At 44.3% G+C, this 16,164-nt stretch overlaps 1 protein-coding gene across 1 annotated transcript in view; it reads left to right on the top strand.

Moving 5' to 3' along the window:
* LOC118358408 (coronin-1C-A-like) overlaps nt 1-15,951 on the top strand; it is a 78,140-nt gene extending 62,189 nt beyond the window's left edge. Inside the window, exons 3-11 of the mRNA XM_035736212.2 lie at nt 5,602-5,724; nt 7,140-7,269; nt 9,110-9,291; nt 9,449-9,568; nt 9,690-9,794; nt 10,388-10,533; nt 11,003-11,060; nt 11,320-11,562; nt 12,842-15,951. Of these exons, the coding sequence (XP_035592105.1) occupies nt 5,602-5,724; nt 7,140-7,269; nt 9,110-9,291; nt 9,449-9,568; nt 9,690-9,794; nt 10,388-10,533; nt 11,003-11,060; nt 11,320-11,562; nt 12,842-12,961 (1,227 nt within the window). The 3' untranslated portion in view covers nt 12,962-15,951. The remainder of the gene's footprint in view (nt 1-5,601; nt 5,725-7,139; nt 7,270-9,109; nt 9,292-9,448; nt 9,569-9,689; nt 9,795-10,387; nt 10,534-11,002; nt 11,061-11,319; nt 11,563-12,841) is intronic.
* Nucleotides 15,952-16,164: the final 213 nt, after the last annotated feature.

The raw sequence follows: 16,164 nt of genomic DNA, 5'->3' as shown, positions 1-16,164 counted from the left end.
GCCCAGTAATCCAAATTCATGACGCGCGATCACTAGGTGCAGACAAAGTCAAATAGTTCCGTTACAGTCCGTAGAAACATGTCAAACGATGTATAGAATCAATCTTTAGGATGTTTTTAACATAAATCTTCAATGTTCCAACCGGAGAATTCCTTTGTCTGTAGAATTGCAATGGAACTCAAGCTAACTATCACGTGAACGAGCGTGGTCAGCTCATGCCTCATTCCCCTCTCATTTGCCCCCACTTCACAGTAGAAGCATCAAACAAAGACTGTTGACATCTAGTGGAAGCCTTAGGAAGTGCAATTTGACCCCATAGACACTGCATTTGATAGGCAAAGAGTTGAAAAACTACAAACCTCAGATTTCCCACTTCCTGGTTGGATTTTTGTGTCGTCTGGCAAATGAGTTCTGTTATACTCACAGACATCATTGAAACAGTTTTAGAAACTTCAGTGTTTTCTATCCAAATCTACTAATAATATGCATATATTAGCAACTGGGCCTGAGTAGCAGACAGTTTACTCTGGGCACCTTATTCATCCAAGCTACTCAATACTGCCCCCAGCCATAACAAGTTAACTTTGCCATTGTCCGTTTTGTTGTATCTTATGAGGTTTGGACACAAATTGTGTAGCTTCACTTATTGCTATCCAACATGTCTGCTTGCTTGACACATTCTCTCATAGGATATCATACAGCACATAGCCTTGTCAAGGTCCTTCGGTGTTCTGGTCATTTACAGTATCATATATAACAATCCAATGAAAAATGTATGTTTGGGACAGTCTGCTTTGGATTGCTTTATTCAATTCAGGCTTTAGCCTACTTATTTGATGGGTTGCCTCAATTGCATATAATTTTGACCGTGCTATTCAGCCTTTCTACTCAAGTCAGTGGTTTGCTCAACTGTCTGTCGCATGTCTCAACTCCCGCCTCCTTGTCTACATGAAACACACTCCTACCCAGTCTCCTGTCTCTCCCACTGGACTGTTTGTCGTGGAGATTATGACCAGTGGTCTGGTCTGCCATTCCTTGCTGGTTTGATCTGTTTCAGGAGCAGCGCTTACATTTTTTTTTTTTTTTACGGTTTGGGGGCTGAAAGTGTTGTGTGATGTCACTCAAGGCAGGCATGTAAAGGGGCTGTGCCAATTAGCTAACAGTCTTCTCACTGTGTTTTATACTTGTCGCCGGTCCTTGTACTCTGCCTGGTCTTCAGCTTAGAGCACTATTCTCTGTACTTACAAGCATCATTTATCAGCGTCTTTCCTCTTATCTTCAGCTTTAGCAATTGCTCACCTGGCACCTCCGGAATGGTTCCAGTTCAATACAGTTCTGTGATTACCGAATTACATGGGGGTGAATTTTATGACACTAATAAGAATCTAGGCCGGCCGTATCTTTTGGCTACGTTTACACAGGCAGCCCAATTCCAATCTTTTTCCTACTAATAGTTTTTTTTGACCAATCACATCTTTTCACACCACATTTTTCCGAGCTGATCTTAATGGTCAAAAGTCCAATTTGGGGGGGGGAGAGAATGTTTTATCAGAATTGGGCTGCCTGTGTAAACACAGCTATACATACCTGCCTCAGGCTGCGTCTCAGGGAGGAGCAAGTCAGTCAGAGCAGAGGCAGGTTGCCACAGGCCAGGCCTCCTATTGCTCTTCACTATCTCTGAGAATCTAGCTTAGTTACCTGTGTTCACCTGAATCAAGGAAGTTGGACTCTGGATAAGAATGTCTACTAAAAGGGTGATGCATTGAGAAGTTGTGGTGTAAAAGAGTGTGTGTCGTCTGTTCTCCCCATAAACATCAGCATGGTGGTGCCTGCCTTGGAAACGTTTGAGCAGTTTGCCTCGGATCTGTTTATTGGCAGTCCTTTCCTAACCATCAGTGACCTCACCATGCACAACATTCCAGCCTTTTGTAGATGATCACAACGCTATCAAATAATATTTATTCAGGCTTGAAGCGAGATCTTGTCCTGTACTTCTCTCGGACCGTGGAATTCCATATTGTGTATAGCAAAGACAAACACGATTAACACCTCAGTGGTGCGTTTAACACTCTCGCTCCCTCGCTCTCATTAGTCACAGCCCCATCAGAGCTGCCTGGGGTGTGGGATGACTGGAACGACAGGCTCTCAGTCCCGCTGGACGGCATGTCAGCAGCCCTATGAGCTGTGTGTAAACAGGCCTACAGCAGCCGTGTGAACTGTGTTAACAGCCAGGCCTACAGCAGCCCCTCACTGCTGTTGGGCTCTGCCCCCTCTTCACAAGTCAACCATGTAGATTGTTGGTTGGGGGACAGTCTGTACTGTCCTAGTTTTTGTGGTGAAGAATAACAAAGCTTATGAATTGAACTGATGTGAGAGATGTGTGTAACAGAGTTTCCATGTGAAATGTGAGTCTCCTGTAGAGTGCCGAGGTCCTCCCTAGACCCTGTGCACATGTTCCTAGTCTGCGAGTACGTACCAAATGTAACCCTGTCCCCTATACAACGCCCTACTATTGACCAGAACCCATAGGGCTCTGGTGAAAAGAAGTACACTATATAGGGATTAGGATGCCATTTGGGGCACTGTCTCTAATCTCTCTGGGGTCTGTGAACCAGGCAGCAGTTAGAGGACATGACACTGCTGATGTCAGCGGGAAATACCACTGAGACGGGCAGGCAGCAAATACCACTGAGTGAACAAAACATTAGGAATGCCTTTGTAATATTGAGTTGCCCCCCCTTTTGCCCTCAGAACAGCCTCCATTCGTCAGGGCATGGACTCTTCAAGGTGTCGAAAGCGTTCCACAGGGATGCTGGCCCATGTTGACTCCAATGCTTTCTACAGTTGTCAAGTTGGCTGGATGTCCTTTTGTTGATATATCATTGTTGTTAAACATGGGAAACAGTGTTTCAGTTCTTGACACACTCAACCCATTGTGCCTGGCATCTACTACCATACCCCGTTCTAAGGAACTTACATCTTTAGTCTTACCCATTCACCCTCTGAATGGCACACATACACAATCCATGTGTCAATTGTCTCGAGGCCTTTTAACCGGTCTGTGGATTTAACAGGTGACATCAATAAGGGATCATAGCTTTCAACTGTTCAGTCTGTCATGGAAAGAGCCTGAAGTGTTGTGCGCTCAGTGTATTGGCCTATGTACTACACACACCCAGATCCTAGTCTGCCATCTGCACACCTTTTGTTGTCCCTGGAAACCACACCTCTGCTGACATTAACGACATTATACAACCAACCACCCAGCCTGATGAAAAACATTGGGCGTGTTCCACATTGCAGCTGACTTTAAAGGCGAGTCGAAACTGACTGTACAAATCACCATGCATCATAACTACTCAATAATATTAGTCAGTCACAATTTCCCCATGATGCATCAGTTTGATGCTCTCGAACACAGCCGCCAGCTAGCTGTATGTTGTTGATCTGAGCAAGGCCGCTAATAGGAAATGCTAGTACTGAGCAGTATCCTGTGCTATTATAGGCCTAGCCTACATTGCTCTGTCACACCTGGTCCTCTGCTGATTTAGCCTAGCTAGCCTACACCCCCTCGACACTGACTTGTCTTTCCTGCTGCACATCCTGCTGCTAACAGGCCACTCCCCCCAACAGCGGGAGATTGAGAATCACTTTCAGGCCTCTGCTGCAATATGGGCCGCTGTTTGTGACCACGTCAACCTTTGTCTCATTCCAGAAACTGCTCACCTCCCTCTCTGGCTATGTATTCAGAGGAGCCTATCCTTCCGTCCCAGGCCCAGAACAACGGCTGATTATTCTATGTTAGATTTCCGGTAGTGTTCTCTGGACAGGGCGAGGCATGGTCATGTGATTTTTAGATTCATATACACACACAGGTATAGTACACTCAGACTTTGATCACTGATGTTGGAGTTTGTGTCACGGCCCAACTCTGCTGTAGGGAGGGCTGTGATTGTTTCCTGCGCAGTGGGTTGTGGTGTGAACCGATTGACTGTCTTCTATGACCACAATCCCCATGGCCATGTCTGGCATGAGATTCATTTTAGTTTGTGTTTAACTACTGTGACTCACTGACCACTATCGTAATCAGGTTTTAACCCAACACTGTGTGGTGTATTGTGACGTGAGCAGCAGAGTTGAACTGGCCAGTCCTTTTTTGGCCCAGTGCCACAGCAGGCAGGGAAGTAAGGGAAGTAATAGAGAAATATGGAGGAGACTTCAGACAACATACTGACTCATATCCTGGTCTGAAATGGCTGTCTGGGTCCTAGTGGCCAATCCACTGCCTGCTGTTACACAAGCATTTAGACATAGGGCCCAGACCGCCCACTCAGGTTCGTCGTTTGTTACCTCCCTCTGTCCACATACGCCTCGATTACATGTCCATGAGGACAGAGCTTCTTCATACCTGAATATGTTTGTTCTCTCTGACTTCACGCTCTTAGGTTATCTGAATGGTCATTCTCAGCATTTCTCTTGAGTTTTGAAGTCCACACTAAAGGCTGGTGTGCCTAATGCTTACAGGCCCTGTTATGTTTTCTAATGTCTACAGTAGAGACCTGGAAAAGCTCTTCTCTCCCTGTGACTGAATATGCAGCACTTATATTTAGCCCTCTGAAACCATTGTTGTCATGGTGCCCAGTCTACTGCTAGAATGGCTGTGGGCATTGAGTGATTTTCATGAGGCAGACCAATATGCTTTAAATATGGCTGCAGCCAACAGGGCTCTGTCTCGGTGACATCATCTGACTGTCGGGCTCTGTGGTGGTCTGGTTGGGCAATCAACTGACGGGAGCATGGAAAAGGGTGCGTCAGTCTCCCGAATCCAACCCTTACCCCCCTCAGCATCTTCAGACTTTACATTACCCAGAATTCACACTGTGGAGAGCACCTGATCCTCCAATCATGATAGGGTCAGAGGTCAAGATCGTACCCGCCTTCAGACCAGACTGATGTCATCAGGAAGTCAGCTGATAGGGTGGGAAAGCCTTCCCTTTGTCTGGCTCCTTTGTTTTGTGCGTGTGATGGCTGGGGAAGTGATTTCTGGCCATCTGGCCTGTGTGTTGTATAAGGGTATTATATTGGAGGTTAGCTCAGGGTTTCACTTTAAAGAGCAAAAAATAAGCTTCTGCTGGTTTGCGTCTGACGTCATCACCACCAACATGCCATCATTTACATACTAAACAAGGGCAAGCTTTAATCTAAATGAGTCCTAGGATATAGCTATGCAGCAGAATTGCAAACAGAAATTGTTTTTAGAGGCTATGGCAGTGCTAGGCTGGTGAGTGTCTCTGTTCCTCTCTGTGCTCTTAATGCATTAGTGGACTGTGTAATTTGGTTGAAAACACAGATTTAAATACAGGTAGTCAAAATGTGTCTGTTTAATGTTTGACTGAGCTCCTCCTCGGGATGTTGCCCTCTGCTCACAGGGAACATTTCTATTGTATACTCCTTGTTTTGTACATGGTCTCTGGTTGGTTGGCCTAACCCTGTGATTTCATGGGTTTAAGTTAAACTCGGGTCAAGTTGTTCCCTCAGATCACCACGCGTTATAGACATCCGTGACTGATCTCATGTCTGTATCTGCTTGTTTCTCCACAGTCGGGCCGCATTGACAAGGCCTACCCCACAGTGTGTGGTCACACAGGCCCTGTGCTGGACATCGACTGGTGCCCCCACAATGACCAGGTCATCGCCAGCGGCTCGGAGGATTGCACAGTTATGGTATGGTTACAATCACCCCTCTCCCTGACACGCACCTCAGCAGAGACTGTGCCTTTCAGTGGAACTGTACAGCAATGTTTGTTCATACTTAACCTGTCCATCTACACACACCCTCTCACCGATGCCAACCGACAGGAGATGACAAGTTATGGTTGTGAAAGGCCAGATACTGATAGCGTAGGGAAGGGTGCTGATTCCGATAGTGATAGGGTAGCTAAGCATGGGTGCAGGCAGGGCTCGCCCTCTAGTCTGGATTAGATTAGACGCAGAGAGAGACAAGTCGTATAGGAATCAGCTCTGGGGAATGATTTAGCCTTTTTTTATATGGCTGAGGTCACTAACTTGTTTGAGGCTGGTGCTGTACTTTTCTCCATATGTCCTTATTTGGGCTGTGAACGGCAGTGATCAGTGTGCGCAGTGTACATTGGTATGCTTCTACCACTTCCCCACCTGTAGGCGTTGACTTCCCCATGCAACTCTCTCCACACCAGAAGACCTGTCTGTGAAATGGATGCAGTGTTCCGAGTGCATTTACAGAAGTTGAACCGCCAAAGGTTCCTCTCTCTTCAGAACATTTAATATTGCTGCTAGAAATACACACAGTATTGGTTCCCTAAAAGTAGTTTTGACTTTAGATTACATTTCCTGATGAGCTGCTGTTGACTGCTGTATCCGTAGTGACCTATTGCAGCTGGAGTAGGAGCTCTGATTAGTGTAGGGGTTCAGTAGTAATGCAGTGGTTTGACTACTGAACCACATGCCTTTCATAATGTCAGTCTACTGCTGTCGGAGATCATGGAGATAATGACTTTCACCTTTAGTCTTTATTTCCATAGATCAATGTTTTCATTCTGCGATCTTTACTGTATTTGTATAGTCTACTGGCTGTATTGTCAGTGGGAAGTAAGCTACTCAGGCTGTACGTCAGTATGGGGAGTGACTTTAGATCTCTGCCGCCCCCTTGAGTCATGGTTGTGTGATCTACTAACTTCCTGTCACAGTAATGTCAATCTAAAAGAGTTTTTGGTGTGAATGTACTGCTTTCTGCGGTCGATTTTAGTTTAGTGCTTTACGACACGTAACAGCAGGGGAACTGCAGCCATACTCTCTGACACTTTAACTCCACCTACATGTATAAATTACCTCGACTAACCGGTGCCCCCCGCACATTGACTCTGTACCGGTACCACGTTTATATCCTCGCTATTGTTATTTTACTATTTGTTACTTCTATTTTTTCTTAACATATTTTTCTTACAAGCCCTTAAACCAACAATGCCGTTAAGTAAGCATTTCACTCTAAGGTGAAATGTTGTATTTGGCACGTGACAAATCAAATTTGATTTAAATTCTGTATGTGATGCATTATTGACCCTAGCTATGCCCTGACCTCTGACCCTCATCTCTGTCTGCAGGTGTGGCAGATCCCTGAGAACGGACTGGTTACTGGCCTGTCTGAGCCTGTGGTGGTCCTGGAGGGACACTCCAAAAGGGTTGGCATCATCACATGGCACCCCACAGCACGCAACGTCCTGCTCAGTGCCGGTGAGTGGTATCCTCTAGTGTTGCATGGTATACCAAAACGTCTGTACTTTTTCGATACTAGAACATAAATGGTTCGGTACTATCATTTTTGTTACTTTTGCTACTTCTGTCAAATTTGTCACGGATCAAGTCTGTATCAGCGCCGCTGAAGGTCCACCTTAATGCGAGCGCACTGTGCCTGCTCCTCTTAGTCTGCACTGGGAGTCTGGGCTGCATCAGGTTTAGCTCCCCACAAGTTTACAAACTTGAATAATGCGACACGGCATGTAGAAATGTTGAACCTGTTAATTACTGGTCGCAAAACAATGTCTATACAGGCTAGAACACTTTACAATGCAATAAGATTCCGTCAGCTTCCTACTTTGTAGGCTAACTTCCCTTGCTAGTTTACGGCTGACGCTAACATCAATTCACTACTACCTGAGTACTTTGATAAAATGCAAAATATGCTGATTTCAAAGCTGATTGCCACAAACTTTATTCATTCACTTAATTGGTCTCATGTCTCTCCCAAAGATGATCTATTGCCTTAGCGAACTGACTGTGTGAATAAGGCTCGGACGGACCGCCCCCCTCTTGCCTCGTGAATGATGTCGTTAAAGAGACAGCGCACACTCTTGTAAAATAAATTACCTCTATGCAAATATTGTTGATCAGTACGGTACAATATTAGATCAAAGTTTGTTTGTCACGTGCGCCAAATACAACAGGTGTAGTAGACCTTATGGTGAAATGCTTAAGTCCCAAATGGAAGGGAAACAGATGAAATCAGCCAAAACCAGCTCAATTACTCAATGCATGCACACACACATATTGAATATGCGTTCATCTGTATTGCGAATAGGCCTAGATTACATCTTGATTTACCCAGTTTATCAAAGGTTTACCATTCCAATTAAAAAATGTAAATGTTAGTTATTCAGCAGACTCTTATCTGAAGTGACACTGCTTGAGTGATACATTTTCATACTAATAAATACATGATTACCATTGTTATGTACTTGTTTTAACCAACAAAGTCAAATTGATTGTATAATTGATTCATTAATGCGTACATGTCTGTCTCTGACGTCAAAACATTTCCAATGTAATGATGAACTCAGAAGATGCCTAACGATTGAACAGAGCAGTAGTGAAGTTTGTCTCCATGCCTTTTTTTGCCGTGGTATTGTGATGGTATCAAAAGTTTAAATTCTGGTATCGTGACAACACTAGTGTCCTCCTGTCCTTATCATTATAGTTCTGGTTCAGCCTGTGTGCCTCTGCTTTTGTGGTTGTATTCTCGGTCGCCATCAGCTCACTCGCTCTCATCCCCTCCTCGCCCTGAGAAAAGTGGTAACCTGCTGTGAGCTTGTCACTGTTACCCTGTGGTGTAATTTTCCCCAAACACTGAGATGTCTGATCAACGCACATCTGTCCCCATTGACACACTGACAATTGCCTTAAAGGGATACTGCAAGATTTTTGCTATTGTGCTGTTTTTCTACTTACCCATTGAACTTACCCATTAGTCCATTGAACCTGTGGATGTCATTTGTTATGTCTACATGCAGAAGGAAGAGGTAGTTTGGCAAGCCAATGCTGACTAGCATTAGCGCAATGACTGAAAGTCTACAGGTACGCTAGCGTATGCTACTTTACCTATAGACTTCGTCATTGCTTAATTGCCAGAATCTCGCAGTATCCCTTTGAGAATGACCATATTCACTGTGTTTTCCCCCTCCATGTCAGAACCAAACCAGAATGAGCTAAGAGTTGTAGATGATATTATCTTGCCACGTCAGAGTGATATTATATCCATGCTTCTCTTCTGTGTTTGTTAAATGTGTGTAATCCTCAGGCTGTGACAACCTGATCATCATCTGGAACGTGGGGACGGGAGAAGCCATGATTCAGCTGGAGGACATGCACCCTGATGTCATCTTCAGCGCCTGCTGGAACCGCAACGGCAGCCTCATCTGCACTGCCTGCAAGGACAAGACCATCCGTGTCATCGACCCCCGCAAGGAGGAGATCGTAGGGGTGAGCCCACTGACAATAATTTTCACTAACAAACCTGCTGTATAGGGTTGTCAAATTCCACAAACTTTCCCTAAAAAAAAACTAATTTGAAGGAATCTCGGAGGTGAAAATTTAGGGTGTATGTACCTTATGTTGATGTTGACCATCTGTGTCACAGGAGAAGGAGAAGGCCCATGAGGGGGCACGGCCCATGAGGGCCATCTTCCTGTCGGACGGAAACGTGTTCACCACGGGCTTCAGCCGTATGAGTGAGAGACAGCTAGCCCTGTGGAACCCGGTGGGTCACCCTGTCCTCACCATCACAACTCTTGGCTGAGTCAAACAGAACCCTATATTCCCTATATTATAGATGTTACTGGACTGCTCAGTAACCAACTATGTCAATGTTTCATTTACAGCAAGCCATGGACGAGGCCATCTCCGTGCATGAGATGGACACCAGCAATGGAGTTCTCTTGCCCTTCTATGATCCAGACACCAATGTGGTTTACCTGTGTGGTAAGGTGAGTGGAGTTTTTCCGGAAGATTACATACATACACACCCATTTGATCTGCTGTGCAAGTGACTTATAACAAGTCTTACTTTGATCCATGAAGTTCTGCATGGTGAAGTGTGATCCATGAAGTTCTGCATGGTGAAGTGTGATCCATGAAGTTCTGCATGGTGAAGTGTGATCCATGAAGTTCTGCATGGTGAAGTGTGATCCATGAAGTTCTGCATGGTGAAGTGTTATCCATGAAGTTCTGCATGGTGAAGTGTTATCCATGAAGTTCTGCATGGTGAAGTGTTATCCATGAAGTTCTGCATGGTGAAGTGTTATCCATGAAGTTCTGCATGGTGAAGTGTTATCCATGAAGTTCTGCATGGTGAAGTGTTATCCATGAAGTTCTGCATGGTGAAGTGTTATCCATGAAGTTCTGCATGGTGAAGTGTTATCCATGAAGTTCTGCATGGTGAAGTGTTATCCATGAAGTCATTACTAAAACATTATACTGTATCTTAAACGTTAGTCTATTGCTGCTCATTGAGTCATTAAAAAATGTAGGAATTCAGACAAGCACTAAAAGGCTGTGATCTTGTCTCTCTGGTTTGTAGGGTGACAGCAGCATCCGCTACTTTGAGATCACGGACGAGGCCCCATTTGTCCACTACCTCAGTACCTTCACCACCAAGGAGCCCCAGAGGGGGATGGGATACATGCCCAAGAGAGGTCTGGATGTCAACAAGTGTGAGATCGCCAGGTAGGGCTGGCTGGATAGAGAAATGGATCAGCCATTTTAGGACTGCTCTATCATATCTGAATATCATGTCTTGTTGGGCATACCCCTGATTCATTTCAGCAAGGTCTAGTGGGAAGGTCTAGAACCAAGTGGGGTGGTTCATGGCCGGGTCTATGAGGTGGCCCTAAACGGAAGATGACTTGGAATGTGGCGCTATTACCTGTCCATGTCCACCAGGAGGCAGCACATAACCACATGTTGGAGGAGAACTCTCTCCTTATAAACGGATTAACTCCAGGCCCTGCCAACTAGAATTGTGTACCATGCAGTTATTCAACTCCATGTTTACTGAGGCTGCCTGACTATTGCCAGTGTCCTGGAAGTAGAAGTGCATTGGGCTGGGCTGCAGTGTTTGTAAAAGGATGTTAGACAGTGGGCCTGTTATGTGATGTTTTGAATAATACACTTATTTCTGCTTCTATGTTGGCAGGTTTTATAAACTGCACGAAAGGAAATGTGAACCTATCATCATGACTGTGCCCAGAAAGGTGAGCTTCTTCATTCTGATCTAGACAGTCAATATATGAATGATTTCAACAATCAATGCCACATTTAACTGAAACGGTCTGTTTTGAGGGATAGAACATTTTAGGGTGTTTTACTGGACACATATTAAGAAAGCAAGATCAATGAAGAATCTCTATAGAGAATGCTTTTTTGTTCAGGATTGTTTAATCTGTGTCCAGGTAACGGGCCCTAGTGTTTGGTACAGCGTTCTCTAACAGCAGTCTCTGTGCCGCTCTGCAGTCTGACCTGTTCCAGGATGACCTGTACCCAGACACGGCAGGACCAGACTGTGCCATCGAGGCAGAGGATTGGTTCGAGGGGAAGAATGGCGAGCCCATCCTCATATCCCTGAAGAACGGCTACGTCCCTGGCAAGAACCGCGACCTCAAAGTGGTCAAGAAAAACATCCTGGACAACAAGCTGAGCAAGAACACAGAGAAAAGGGGCCCAGCCAACAAGTCTGCCTCGCCCACTCCATCCAGAGTGAGGACTGCTGTCTTTGTCTGGGGAGGACTCTGACTGGGTTGTATGGGAGAGACAGTCTCTCTCCACTCCAACTCCAGTCCTAGAGTATCCTCAACGGCACACATTTGTGTTGTAGTCCTGACTAGCATACCTGATTCAACTCAGAGGGCCTGATGATTAGTTGACAAGTTGAATCAGGACTACAATAAAAATATGTACTGTTTGGGTACTAGAGGACAGGAGTTGGGAAACACTGCTCTATTTTATGTAAACAAGTACTACTCACCAGACACCAGGATATTATTCTGTATGTGCAATGTACCACTAGTGTTTTGATTGAAAGTTGACACCAGACTGGATCAGTATATCAACATTACAGTATGTATCTCCTTGGGTATGTACAGTGCTTTCCCAGGGCTAGTCTGATTGCCACACCCACCACCACAGTCATCAAATGGCCTTTAGTTCAGCCCTGGCCTTGACATATTGCAGTTGGGGCTTTGGAACATGAAGAGTTTGTTGGCTGGGTGTGTTTTAGAAGGGGGTGGCTGCCTGACTTCATAAGGTGGTTACTAGACGTCTCCACCCCCCTCGCTCTCTGACTCAATGAGGGGCGGTTGCTGCTCCTTCCCCACCTCACCCACAACACAGCTGCCCACGCAGGGCCCAGCCCTGGCCTCCACTTCGATCTGCAGCTCTGGCCTGTAATCATGGCAGACTGGGCTGGCGATCTGCAGGCGCTCCATGTTAACCCTCAGGGTGCTACGGGATACTGGAGCCCTGCATGCCTGCAGCGTAGAATGCCTGCAGGGATAGAATGGACCTCTGTATTAAAAATGTACACGCACACAGTGTGTAAGACCAGGGATCATCAACTAGATTCAGTCACGGGCCAATTTTTTATTTTCTTGAGCGGGCAATCAAGGGGCTGGTACATAATTACAAATATTTTGTAGACTGCAAAATGACTGCAAGAAGCCCAAAACCTATATAATATTTGAAGAAAACATTTGGGACAGAATTCCAAAATAATAATTTGGAGCTGATTTGCTGGTGTTTTTAGTTTTAAAAAAAATGTCCAACAATAAAAATGATGTATTATTAAAATAAAAAATATCTATAATTGCTCATTTGGGGGCCAAATAAAATCACCTACAGGCTTGCCAGTTATGGAACCCTGCTGTAGACCCTGAATTTAGTCATTTTGTCTCGGTGCAAAAGCTTTAACTATACTAGGACTGGTACCAACATCTCCAGAAAGGGCCTCATGTCTTGCTCCTGTCTCTGTATTCCTCAGAAAAACGAAGCCAAGCTGGATGAGGTCTTGAAAGAAATCAAATCCCTCAAGGACCTGGTCAGCAGTCAGGAGAAGCGAATCATCCAACTCGAGGAGCAGATGTCCAAGATCGCCATTTAAGGACCCTCCCCCCAAAATTCAGGACGATCCATTGGCTAGGAGGTGGGCGGGACCCGTCACTGCCAATCTCAATGACAGCGTTCTGCCTGAAACCTGCCTAGCAATGATCCCAAGCAACATTCCGATATGAACTTTTCTTAGCCAGCCCCTAACCCTCAGTTAACATGATGGAATAAGAGAGAAATATGGCAAACTATTCCATTCCTTTTAATAAGTGGCGGTTTAATCTTCTATGTTGTATGAAAAAGTCTTGCATATTCCTTTTTGCTTTTAAGATTGTGACCAAGAAAATTCCAATGGGAACCATTTCTATTTGGGTAAACCCAAATGTTTTATATGTAGGTATCAGTATATTGTCTACCCCAACTACTTATGTTGCCAAATTATAAAGGAGTTATGTTTACACCTCCTTGACAGTATTTTTCTTTAAAAAAAATGTTTATCTTTGTTTTCCAGGAAGACTCAAAATACAAACTATAAGGGACAATGCAATAGGCTGGAAATGCGAGGAGGGGGATGGCAGATTTCAATAATCAAACAATTACTGTAAAAGACAATGGAGGAGAACCAACTCATTATGGGAAAATATCAAACACTCAAGCCTGATTTATCATAGTACTTCTGTTGTCTTTTCTGAAAAGCTCTGAGGTGTTGGTGTGATTCTTGCTGTAAGTGTTCTCGCTCTCCCGCCTGACTTTTCTGAACCTCTAAATTCTTCCCTCTCTTCCCATCTTAACAGGACCATTGTCTGTACACTTGTTAACATCTCCTGATTCTGACCAGAGTTAATACATTCATATATATTCTACTCAAGAGATTTTAATTTCCACTGTTTATTCTCCATCTTTGATCTCTTACTCTAGCTTGTTTTACTAAGCAAGCCGCAAACATGCAGTCCTTACATATCATTTGATACCTGGTATAACTTATGTTTGCAACTTGAACAATGTTTTGATCATCTCCATCAATTTTGTGGAACAGAAAGGGTATGAGTGGACTCCCCTTAGCTTTGTAGATGAAAACGACAGGTGAGATGTCACCCTGCACCTTGTACTTCTCGTAGCCTTAGATGTTCACTTGAACTGTTTTTATTTTTTGGAGTTGTTTACAATGCACATGCCCAATCCACAAATCCTTTTCAATCATTTAGTTTACCTCTGCCATCAGCATTGTTAGCGTTCCTGTCATTTAGGTGACCTTGGCTACCATCAGCATTGTTGGCGTTCCTGTCATTTAGGTGACCTTGGCTACCATCAGCATTGTTGGCGTTCCAGTCTTATGAAACAAATGTGCCATAGTTTGTCATTGTCCCCCTCTGGCCCTGTGACACAGATGGTATGTGTGTACTGTAATAAGCTCTGCACTGTAAGTTACAGTTCTGCTGACTCATGACATGGAGCCACCTGGGTGGCTTGTACGGGTTCTTGTGGCAATGTCCTGTGTGCTGCCCAGAGAAGGACCAATGGAATTGTGTTCTATGTAGCTGGTAAACATTTCCTGGCTTTTAGCAGTGTATCAGCCTTGTTCCGCCTTTGATTTGAGGAGTTTTTGCTGTCATAAACCCCAATGTTGAACCGTGCCCTTGTGTTCAGGGTGTGTGTGTCAGGATGCTCACTATTCACGACTTCATTGGCCCATACCCATACAGCCAACCAGAGGGTGAGTAACAGGGGTGTGTCTGAAACAACAATTTTGACTGTTGGTTGACAAGAAGTAACGTGGAGAAGGAAGGCTTTCAGGATGTGTGAATTTGTCTCGTATGTCTTTGACCTGGTTGGAGTTTTTTTTCTGCGAGGGGATTTTTAGATGATTATATGGATTCACCATAGGGTGTGACCTATGATCACAGAATTGGGTGGTATGGTGATGTTAATATACTGTGCGTTTTATCCTGTGCTTCCTTCTCCGGCTCTCCCGTTGCAGATATCCCACTATGTACTTCCTTATCAGGATTTTAAATAGTTTCCCCTTAAATACATGGTCTCATTACTAGAGAATCAGAGGAACAAGGAGTCGTTTGGATTGTCTGAATATTTGATGGTGTTGCCAACTGCGATAATAGTTCTGTTGTCATGCTATTTTTTTCTGCCTTATTTTTCAGCGGGAGGGTGGGTTAGGTTTACGGTTCAGAGTTTGTTAGCCTTTAAAGTTTGTTGCCACTGAAGAGATCAGAAATGCCAGAGTTGTGCACAGGAAGTGCTTAATGATGACTGCGGTTTGAGAATGGTGTGAGTTATTTAGCAGGAGAGAGTGGATAGGCACCCTGAGAGGAACTTTGACAGTGGGTTTTGGGCATAGAAAGCACTGAGAAATGTATGCTTATCAATCACTCCATCCTGGCCTCACAGAATCTAAGATTACATCCGAGGATGCAATTTTACTCTAAATATGCATCGTCTGGTGTTCTGTAATATTTGATTGGGGTTGAGAACTACTTCAATGTGTTCTACTGTGCTGTAGAGATATGAATCTGTCAGGGGAGGATGTCTTGGACTTTGTCCTGTACTGCCCTGTAAGTGCTTCTCCTCGGCCTCCTTGGTCTACTCAAGGCAGCGAGACCTGTGATGTTTGGAATATTGGTGAATAGCCATTCAAAGGGACACTGTAGGTTGGAGAAATCTGCTGTAGAGATGTATGTGATGTTTGAAATAAAGGCCTAGAAAATGATGTAAATATTTGTTTCCATTTTTTTTTTTTCATTTTTTTTTTTCATTGTTGTTTTGGGCTGCAGTGTGTCTGGGAGTTGGGTTCTGGTGGGTTTTGAATGTTACCTCTTGTCTGCGTTCCTTGCCATAATGTGTCATGACTGAACAGAATCTCCATTCTATCACAGGTATTATAAATACAAAAAGAGAAATTGATAACAGAAGAAAAACAAACAAGGATTCAGCCTCTTGTGGAGGTCTGTAGAGCATTTTTGTTCATTTTTTTCTGCTTCAAGTATCAAACTTATCGATTATCAGAAATTAATAAAGAAATGTAAAAAATAAGTGAAATCTGTTGTCAAGTTAATGAGTGATGCAGAGGACTGGGCAAACATGAGCTGACCATCTTCAAACAAGCAATATCTGAGATGCAGTGCATTTGGAAAGTACTCAGATCCCTCAAGTTTTTCCACATTTGGTTACGTTACAGCCTTAATCTAAAATGGATTGAGTCGTTTTTTCCCCCTCAATCTACACACAATACCCCATGAAAAGCAC

The sequence above is a fragment of the Oncorhynchus keta genome, chromosome 25, assembly GCF_023373465.1.
Source record: "Oncorhynchus keta strain PuntledgeMale-10-30-2019 chromosome 25, Oket_V2, whole genome shotgun sequence".
In the NCBI taxonomy this organism is placed as follows: domain Eukaryota; kingdom Metazoa; phylum Chordata; class Actinopteri; order Salmoniformes; family Salmonidae; genus Oncorhynchus; species Oncorhynchus keta.
This window is presented reverse-complemented; position numbering and strand designations above follow the sequence as displayed.